Source organism: Aricia agestis, chromosome Z (genome assembly GCF_905147365.1).
Source record: "Aricia agestis chromosome Z, ilAriAges1.1, whole genome shotgun sequence".
NCBI classification, from domain to species: domain Eukaryota; kingdom Metazoa; phylum Arthropoda; class Insecta; order Lepidoptera; family Lycaenidae; genus Aricia; species Aricia agestis.
Genome location: NC_056428.1, coordinates 8,011,189 through 8,021,778, shown reverse-complemented (window position 1 = coordinate 8,021,778; position 10,590 = coordinate 8,011,189). Strand labels below are relative to the sequence as shown.

Below are 10,590 nucleotides of genomic sequence, written 5' to 3'. Positions count from 1 at the left end.
GAATAAAATTAATATACTTATAATATTATTAATATACTTACTTACTTTAAAGTTATGTATTATAAAATATTTCTATGTTCGTCAAGTAACTTTATACGTGTTTCGTGCCACATTGTATCAGTATGTGTGCTTTAGTGTTCTCATACTTACAAAATATAATTATGACCTATGATTACAAAATATGATTAATACTTGATACTACAAATGATTTAACCATTAAGACTGGGTTGCACCAGAGGCGTGGGTAAAGTTAAATATGGCGTCCAAACACCCCATATTCTCATACGACATCTGTCAATTTTTCCGGTTATAGTTAAGGTTAAGGTTAAAGTTAAAGTGAGTTGGTGCAACCCAGTCTAAGACTGGGTTACACTACTACCAACTAACAATTAACTTTACCCACGCCTCTGGTGCAACCCAGTCTAAGATAAAATCACTAACTTTATGATTTTTTTGTAAAATATCACTGAATTATTGACTAAATTCTGTATTCATGCCTTCTAAGTTCTAGCCAATGGTCCACTATTTTTTGTTTAGCATTTCCTTTCATGATAAAATAATTAAAAATATTCGGAACTATTCTTTTGTGTACTTATTTCAGTTTCTATTTTAGATAACAATGTTGGGTACAGTCTTCTTGCAATTGTAACTACATTCTTAAATGATTATAATTAAAAATCATAACACCAAAATATTTAGGTGTGATGTGAAGTAGGTATAGCTATGGCGGTTGTAATTTGTTATTTGTTATTAATGGTATACTGTGAGTTAAAAGTCTTGGATGTTGGTAAATGTGCATATTATGGTATTCTCAATATAATAATTACTACTTAATTTTTTAAGGAATGTGAATAAATGTAAGTTTGTTATTTATGTTGTTTTCATTTAACCGAATAAAATTATGACAATATATTTTTTGGAAAGGTTCAATCGAAATTACTTTCTTCATGACCAAAGTGTATTCCTATAAATAAATAAAATTTAATGAAAATATTATTTATTACTGTATTACCAAAATTATTATAAGTAATATATAACAATTGATTTAAGTACAAAATTATTTCATTTGTATAATTTGCTGTGTAGCAATTTTTACTATGCCATAAAAATCTTCATTCAAATGAGATCTCCAAAACCTACATTTGCCCCAAACTAATGCTGGATAATTTGGTGACGAGATTCCCTGAAATATTCTGGCAACACTGCGTCCTGTAAACTTACAATCCTTATACATAACGATCAGAGCTCTTACATCTGCAGTAACTCTTTCAACATCCAATGGCCTTTCTTGTATAGCAACATTTTCAGGGAAGTAACTTTCTCTTTGAAAATAGCTGTTTATTACATTTTTTAACTCATCAGATTCTTGTTTCACATTCTCTTCTGAGAAGTCAATGTAGTCGCAAGGTTTTTTGCAAAGTTTTGTAAAAGACTTGGTTATTTCTTCTAATTGGTATAACATAACCTTCTCTTGTAAAATAACATTAGCATGCAGGTCATCTAACATCGAGTCAAGTTCTGCTGCAGACAAATCTCCAGGTGCTTTAATCCTAAATCCAAGTGTGTTAAACTCAACTTTTAAATGTGATCTTTGGGGCACTCCACCAGTTGATGTCCATTCTAAATTTTTTAAATGATATTTAGCCATCCCACTGTCCCAACCTACAGCAGCTGCAACTTCAATAATATTAAATTCTAATAAACTATTTTTCATAACATCGGGATTTCTCTTACCCTCTATCAGATATGCCATTGCAAGAGGAGGACAAGATTTAGCAGCCTCATGTAACTTTTGTGGTCCACCATAAGATGAAATTTTACATGTCACATATGCATTATTAAGTACTTTGATGTAATGCTTGTGGTGAAGTTCAACATAACAAAGTAAGGTTGCAATATTTTCAGATGGTAAATCTAATTCTTCCACTGTTTCGTCAATAGGAATTCCCACCTCATGACCATTACATCTATTTTTTTCAGCAACTTTATCAGATTTGCATTTACATGGTATGAATACCTTTTGTATAAGCTTTCTTATCACAGGTCTATCAATAGAGTTAGCATAGATGTGTTTGAGCAGTTCATCTTTGTCACAGCTGCTATTGTTTAGGAAAACATGGCAAAATGCAGGATGCCCATCCCTACCAGCTCTTCCAACCTCTTGCACATATGATTCAAAACTAGGTGGCATGTTGTAATGTATTATACATCTTATATCTGATTTGTTTATACCCATACCAAATGCAACTGTCGCTACTATTATTTTGAGGGTTCCATCCATAAAATGTTTTTGAATTTTTTTCCTTTGAGCAGCAGACATACCAGCATGATAAGCTTCCGCAATATATGACATTCTCTTGCGCTTGTTGTTTTGTTTCTCCATACTCACTTTTCCTGGTTGGGATAGACATGACCTCACTATTGCTGCAACTCTTTCACATTCATTTCTTCTGATACAATACACTATTATAGAGTTAAACATGCTTATTTTTTCTGTAGTAAGTAAAGATACTAAAGCTTTGTCCTTGTCTTTTTCAAAAGACATTGATAAGTATAGGTTGTCTGGTAAAGTTGGATTAGTAAGAACTCCATTTAAGCCATCGGGCACATTAATATGGTCTATTATACTTTTAATAGCAGGTTGACTTGCCGTAGCAGTAAGACCAAGGATACATTTAACATTTAATTTTTCTCTTAATACTCTACAGATCATTAGATAACTAGGTCTGAAGTTATGACTCCATTGTGAAACACAGTGTGCTTCATCAATACAAGCAAATGCAATTGGGGGAAGTGACTTAAACAACCCAGTAAATCCATTTGATGTGTCACCAGCAATCAAAGCCTCTGGTGAAATCAAAAGAATATTAATTTCTCCATTCTTTAAACATTCTATAATCTTGCGCCTCTGTGTAGGTTGTTGATTAGTATGTAGGCATCCAGCTTTAAGAAACTCTGGCATATTTAAAACTTGGTCTTCCATCAAGGAAACAAGGGGTGATATAACTAATGTTACACATTTATAATGTTGACTATAAATATAAGCAGGCAGCTGATAACACAAAGATTTACCACCTCCTGTGGACAGTATAAGCAATGTAGACATGCCACACAAAATCCTTTTAATTGCATGTTCTTGACCTGGACGGAATGCAGTGTGATTAAATTTACTGAGAGCTTCATACAACTCGGAGTTATCTTGATGAGCTAGGTCATATATTGGTTTTATATTGTCACTGCTTGGAGCCTCAGCTAATAGCTTCAAAACATTGTCTGGCACCTTGCTTGTTTGATGCACAACTACTTGGAGTTGTTCAACAGTAAGAGTATTATCTGTTTCTTTGTTAACAATTGCTTGCATATCTTCCAGGGTTGGTAGTGTATTTTCCTGATAATTATCTAAAGGAAGAAGTGCATTTTCTTTTTGAGCAGTACAATACCTTGCCATGTGTCCATCAGAACTACATTTAAAGCAAGTAATTTTTCCACCCTCTGGAAATTCCATCCCACCATGAAGTGCTTTTTTATCTTTCCACAATTTCTTTTTATATTTTGAATAATTCAAATTTTTCTTTCCCCTTACAAAAACTTTTTTCTCAATGTTTATTTTGACAAAATTTTCATTTAGTGTACCATTCTTGATTTTATCTTCTAATCTACTATATTCCTTATCACATGATAGCTGTTCTGTGTTTGTGGTCAATGTTTTTACAGTTTTCAATATATCTGCAATGTTTTCATGCCGTGGAGTTACATTTTCTTTTAGACCAAAAGGTATAAATTCTGTTATATCAGGAGGTGCATAATTGGAAATATCATCTTTTATTTCTTTGGATTTCTTGGACTGTTTTGGTTTTTGTTTAGGGCTTACTTTTGATTTTTTAGAACCTTTTCCCTTGCTTATTTGTATGTCCTTACTAATTGTATCTGTACCTAAATGTCTGTCATCACTTGCACCAATAGGTTTGTCCACCTTGCGTTTTTTTAAAGCAGGTTTTAACTTACTTAATACAATATCATCTTCTGAATCACTGTTTTCTACAAAATCCTCTATTTTTTCGACAGTTTTCAGTAAAGTTACATTACCTAATCCAAATGATTGTGTTGCATTATCAATTTTGTTATCAATACAGACACTTTCGTTAACACTACCTGTAGCCCGCTCAATCCATTTTGAATCTATGTGTCTTGTAGGTGTATTAGATAGGTCATCAAATTTTGAATTACTTGAAAAATAAGGTTTCACAGGTAATAGTTTACTGTCATCACTATCCAAACTTTTACCACATAAATCACGATCACACAAATTTATGTGTTTGTCATCATTATGCTTAAATAAAATATCAGCATCTAGCTTAGCAGAAATTATTGTGCTATTATCATTATCTATTTGTGAGGAAAAATCACTGTCTATATTGTTCTTTGATACAACTAGACTATTATTAGAAAAAGATTTTTCTTTATTAACTGTTAATTTTCTAGGGTTCCGAATAGAAAACTTTCGGTTATGAAACAGCTTTTTCGATAAATTTTCAGTGAAAGGACTGGCAGATTCTACTTTCTTCTGAGATTTAGAAGCAGAAAGTAACTTATCCAGCTGGCTAGCACTTGGCAGTTCCGGTATTGCTATTTCCTCTCCTGGAGTTTGTGCAATATCGAAAGGGATTTCAAAATTTTGTGCGGGTTCGGGAGAACCAATACAATCTTCTTCTAAGTCACAGATTGATAACGAACTTTCTAGTGCAGCACTTTTAAGATGAAAATATTTCTTATAGGCGTATTTAATTTTTGATGGTGCTTCTTTGATATCAAACTTAGATGGTGTTCTGGAGTGTTTATTTTTGAAATCGTTTTCCCAACTTTTCACAATTTGTTTACATTTTAGATAAGCTTTATCCCTTTTTATTGATTCTATAACATCCATTTTATAGTTTTTCTAATTTTGGAAAATAAAAGTCAATTTTCTAGTTATTATACTGATAAAAATAGTTTCACCCGCCAAAATAGGACACGGTACCTAATCAAAACTTCAAATTCATTCTGCTCACAGATTACTAGTTTAAATTTGATTCTGCTGTTTTATGTTTGACACATGAATGACATGTTTTTTTTTTTCTTATTATGGCACTTCGACTATTTAACCATGGCCAAGCGGGCATGCGGGGCTAAAATGGTCACATTTAGCAATTCCTCTCAATCAATTCAGTAAATGAATTGTCAAAACTGTCAAACTGACAAATGTCAAATCAGTAAAAAATACAGAAATGAATTGCAAGCAGAGTTGCATTTTGCGATTTTAGAAAAATGAATCATATTATGATTCATGACATGATTCTTAAAAGCGACCATTTTAGCCCCGCTAACCTCGATTATAATAATTTATTATGTAACGCTCGACTTATGATACGGGATACCCACCTGCTTTTTGTGCCTAATTGAAGCGGAATCAGCGGCCCCAATGCGGGGGAAGAGAATTAAATCTGACATATATTTTTTAGTGAAATAAGGGGGCAAACTGGCAAACGGGTCTCCTGATGGAAAGCAACTTCCGTCGCCCATGGACACTCGCAGTATCAGAAGAGCTGCAGGAGCTGCAAATGGCCGCTCTATCGTTATTGGTTGTCATCACTCATCAGACATCACTAGTATACAGTAGTATTGATTCCAAGTACTCTCACTGATACGGCCTTTACACTCGCGCTTCATCCCTCGCCTCGTGGCTCACCTCGTCCCTCGTGCGAGGCTCGTATAAGTTGCCTGTTTACACTCGCGTGCCGCGTTCAGTCGTCTTTGAGCTAGCAACAATGAAGGACGTCGAAGTTTTAGCAGCAACAAGTTTGTGCGTACTGGGCTTATACTGCTACGTCACTAATTTAAATAAAAGGAAGCTAACTTTTTGGCTGTTCTTGTGGCATTATTTGTTTAGGGTCCCAAATCGTTCTTTTCGAAATAGTTCTATGAACTTAAATGTTTCGACTTGCGACCAATCCATTATTTGACGACCTCTGTGGCTCAGTAGTGGGCTGTCGGTAGCTCAAGCCGGAGGTCGCGGGTTCGAATCCCGCCGACGGAACAAAAAGTTTTCAAAGTTCCTGGGTCATGCTTGTGTATTAAATATGTGTATTGTGTATAATATAATAAAAATCTTAAATATATGTATAGTATAAAGGTATTAAATATATTTCCGTTGTCTGGTGCCCGTAACACAAGTCCTTCAGGTACTTAGCCCGGGGCCAGACTGACGTGGTGTGAAGTGTCCATAGATATTATTATTATTATTATTATTATTATACGATGCATTTTTGTTTTTGCCTATTTTAAACTAAACCAGAATGTAACCAGAAAAAAAGCCAGAATGTAGCGGGAGGGCGAATGTAAACACCCACTCGCGTGCGACGCGAGGTCCTTTGACTCGTACCCCAAAAACCGCCCCGGATGCGAGCGCCGCGAGGGACGAGATGAGGGACGAGGCGAGCCACGAGCGTCTGTTCACACTCGCACCTCACCCCTCGCCTCGCGACTCGTACGCGAATGTAAATGGGCTATCAGCGCCAGTATAGTGACTTTCAAACGTCATTTATACGTCAGATTTCTAGTTCTCTTCCCCCGCATTGGAGTGTAGATGGAGGAGAACTATCTCTGTATGTAAAAAGTGTCCGCTGAAATGCGTTAAATTAGGGTGGTAAAGTAGCAACAGGGTAAATTTTAAATCATTTAGCTTTTATTTCAGCTATTTTAGGTTATACTTTTCAAAATAATAATAATAGATCCCACACCGGTTTTCGGTGACGCTGGCCAGTTTCATTGAAACCAGGCCAGCTACGCAGGAGTAATTTTATAGTGCCCAAGAGTGTGCGCAGTACCAGGGTTCAAATACCGGTATTTTTTTATAACGTTATTGCTTCAAGGGCATAGATAACGGTATGAAAATTTACCCGATACTAGAAATAACGGTAAAAATTGGAATTAATACCGGTAAATGTTATAACGGTAAATAGGATTTATAACGGTAAATATATGTTCTTTGATAACGTTACCTTTTGTAAAATAAGTACATACTTAATAAACCTATAATGCTAAAGACCAACAAAGAGTGCGAGAGAGAAGAAAATCCTTTATGGAATTATAACAAGATGAAAAGAGAGAGGCAGCCTAATGAAAATTGTAACCACTTTTATTTGACAGGTCGTCAAAAGTCGTCAGTCGTTTTTATGCCCTTTCGGTATTTCCCATAGACATAATATATACTGTCGTAAAGACCACCTGACAACTCGAAAATGCGTGACCATTTTTGATCTGTCAATGTGTGCGTGGGCTAGTGATGTATATTTTACTATCGATAGTATAGTATTTTGCTATCGATAGTTTAGTCCGTTCGAGTTATTTTACCTGAGTTTCTATAAGAAATAAATAATATGCAACTTTGATAGATTTGTATTTCAAATTAGGTATCATAAATTTTAATTGGCAAAAAAAGGTGACGATTGAAAAGTAGATACACATTTTCTTTTGGAATGATTTTTCAATCGTCGGATATGTTATGACATGAGGTTCTTATAGGGGTAAATAATTTACACTTAACACATTATAAGGTTACTTATTTATTACTCAGGTAAAATCTATCTGGTAAATCAGTCCTTACATTGAAAGTAAACGTTGAAAGTAAACAACACACATGGTATATTATATTTTATTCTTAAATTAAATACATATTATAAAATATCATAATATTTTATTACAATTATTTTGAACCGACTTCCAAACAGGAGGAGTCTAGACGTTCGCCTGTGGATATATTTTTATGTATGTTCAACGATTACTCCGCCGTTTATGAACCGATTTTCTTTCTTTTGCTGTACATTGTATTGTTCCGAGTAGGTATCATGTTCACAAAAGTGGTGGTCTGGTGATGGAAACAATGAGAAATCGAAGTGACTCCTTGATATTCAAATGGGAACATATGGTCCCAGAAAACGTTCAAAATCTTTCGATTAATAAATTTAAAAAAGTAGTCAAAGAAGGTTTTGTGCCAAAGCCAAAATGATTTCATAATTGATGGCACATCTTGGGAGTAGAATGCTGAATGACTGCTTGCAAGGCTTCTTCTACATGACTTACAATTATTATGTACTAGCTGTTGCCCGCGACTTCGTCCGCGTGGACTTCAGTTTATAGCGCGCGATGTCAACAAAATTGGTGTCAAAAGCTTTTATAAAAAAACCCTGGTACCCATTAAATCAATACAGCTGTGCAGTGTGCAAACAATAAGTACTTCATTTTTGTATGTTAAACTTTATATATTATGCCAAATTTTAAAGCTTATTTAGCCCCCCAATTACACAACTTTACCCATAAACTATTTATCATTGATAGGTTTAGCCCCAATTTCACCAACGTCTGTTAGTGTTAACAGCTTGTTAAAATATCCTGTCTTCTCTTTCATTCATATGAAAAACGAAACAGCTAACGTGATACTAATTCGAGCATTAACTTTAACAGTCGTTGGTGAAATTTGGTATTAAGGTTACGTCACTGCCTGCACAGATAAAGTACTGAGTTATTTAATACCGTAGAATAGATATAACAATCGAAAAAAATCGAGACTTAAATGTAAGATGATACCACCTCTTATAGAAAGACTTTTGAGCAAGCGTCAGCGCGATGTAGAAGACGCACGGCGCCATCTATTATGAATTTTTTGAACAAATTTACGACCCTTACAACCCTTTTTTCCAGTAAAAAAGTAGCCTATGTCCTTTCTCAGGCTTTAGACTATCAGTATACAAAATTTCATTACAATCGGTTCGGTAGTTTTGGCGTTTGGCGTGAAAGCGAGACTGACAACAGAGATAATTTCGCATTCATAATATTAGTACAGATTATGTGCACACTGCACAGCTGTTTTTGGGTATTTTGATTAATTAAGAGGATTCCACACCGCCCTTTTTTCCATACAAACGTTGCCCCTGTTTCCTCCCTGGATAATGCTAGTAGAGTTATATTTTTTTTCCTGAATATCTACGGCCACTAATACAATGTCCCTATGTTTTATTTTTTTTTTCATAATTTAATTATTAAATAAGATATGAACGTTCAAAAACCCAAAAAAATGGCCAGATTTTCCACTGTGTTCAAACGTCCAGAAAACAGATTTGGCTAGATTATACAAAAAAAGCAAAACATAGGAACACAGCTCAAGCCTTTTTTTAATCTTTAATGAAAAAAGTACTTAAATCGGTTAAGTTTTGGAGAAGGAATCAGGGGACAACGAATCGTTGATTTTCTGGATTTTCTGCAGTTGTCTCTATCGCGTTCTGCGGTATAGGCTTGAGGTAAGGGAGACAGCTATAGATATTACACGTACTTTTTTTTCATTTCTCTAGCCGCTGTTGTATCCTCTTAAGGGCCGCGCTACACCGGAATGGCAGCGGCGAGGCGAGCACTTTCAGCGCTGCCATTCCGGTGTAGCGCGCTGCGCGGCCCTAAGAGGGGTACCACTTACCAGGGTTTTAAAAAGTTTTTAAATTTGACACAAATTTTGTTGACACCGCGCGCTATAAACTAAAGTCCACACGGACGAAGTCGCGGGCAACAGCTAGTTATGAATAAAAACAATAATATATAATAAAGTAGGTATGATTAGTTCTGTTATAATAATGAAGTAAAAAAATAAAGCGCCACCTGTTTTCATATATTAGAATTAAAATGTTGATTGCATTGATATATTTTCTGGATGGAATATAGGCCAACACAACACACTCGAACTCCTTAGAAATGCAGTAGGAGTTCTATAAGATAAGATAGATTGATTATTATTATAGCAAGTGATAACATTATTAAACATAATATTCTAACGTATTAAAAACTATAAACAAAAACATAACAACTAATAAGTATGATTAGTTCTATGTTACAACGAAGTTAAAAAAAAGCGCCATCTGTTGAATCGTATTAGAACTAAAATGTTCATTGCATCGCGTCGATATATTTCTGGATTTTTTATAATATTATACATAAAATATATTTAAGATTTTTGAAATATTATTTTAATACACATCCAAGACCCAGGAACATTGAAAACTTTTTGTTCCGCCTGCGGGACTCGAACCCAGGACCCCCGGGATGAGCGCTGGCCACGCGCAATGCGAAGTAATTTTCATCGATATTTTCATGGAAATAAGATATTTTCCCACATCAAAATGTAGCCTATGTCCTTTCTCAGACTCTAGAATAACTGTGTACAAAATTTCATTGCAATCTATTCAGTAGTTTTGGCGTGAAAGCGAGACAGACAGGCAGACAGACAGACAGACAGACAGAGATACTTTCGCAGTATATTTCGCAGTATTTATAAGTCGCGGGCAACAGCTAGTTATGAATAAAAACAATAATATAATATAATAAAGTAGGTATGATTAGTTCTGTTATAATGAAAAAAAAATAAAGCGCCATCTGTTTTCATATATTAGAATTAAAATGTTGATTGCATTGATATATTTTCTGGATGGAATATAGGCCAACACAACACACTCGAACTCCTTAGAAATGCAGTAGGAGTTCTATAAGATAAGATAGATTGATTATTATTAT

At 34.7% G+C, this 10,590-nt stretch overlaps 1 protein-coding gene across 1 annotated transcript; it reads right to left on the bottom strand.

Annotated features, from left to right (window-relative positions):
* Nucleotides 1-1,019: 1,019 nt before the first annotated feature.
* On the bottom strand, nucleotides 1,020-5,009 carry LOC121739251 (ATP-dependent DNA helicase Q4). Its single transcript, XM_042131608.1, has one exon. It carries the CDS (start codon nucleotides 4,922-4,924, stop codon nucleotides 1,058-1,060), a length of 3,867 nt encoding a protein of 1,288 aa, XP_041987542.1. The 5' UTR covers nucleotides 4,925-5,009; the 3' UTR covers nucleotides 1,020-1,057.
* Between the last annotated feature and the right edge of the window lie 5,581 nt (nucleotides 5,010-10,590).

Bases quoted from the DNA above. Each gene is read 5' to 3' on its own strand.
- LOC121739251 (XM_042131608.1), bottom strand. From the start codon at position 4,924: ATGGATGTTATAGAATCAATAAAAAGGGATAAAGCTTATCTAAAATGT.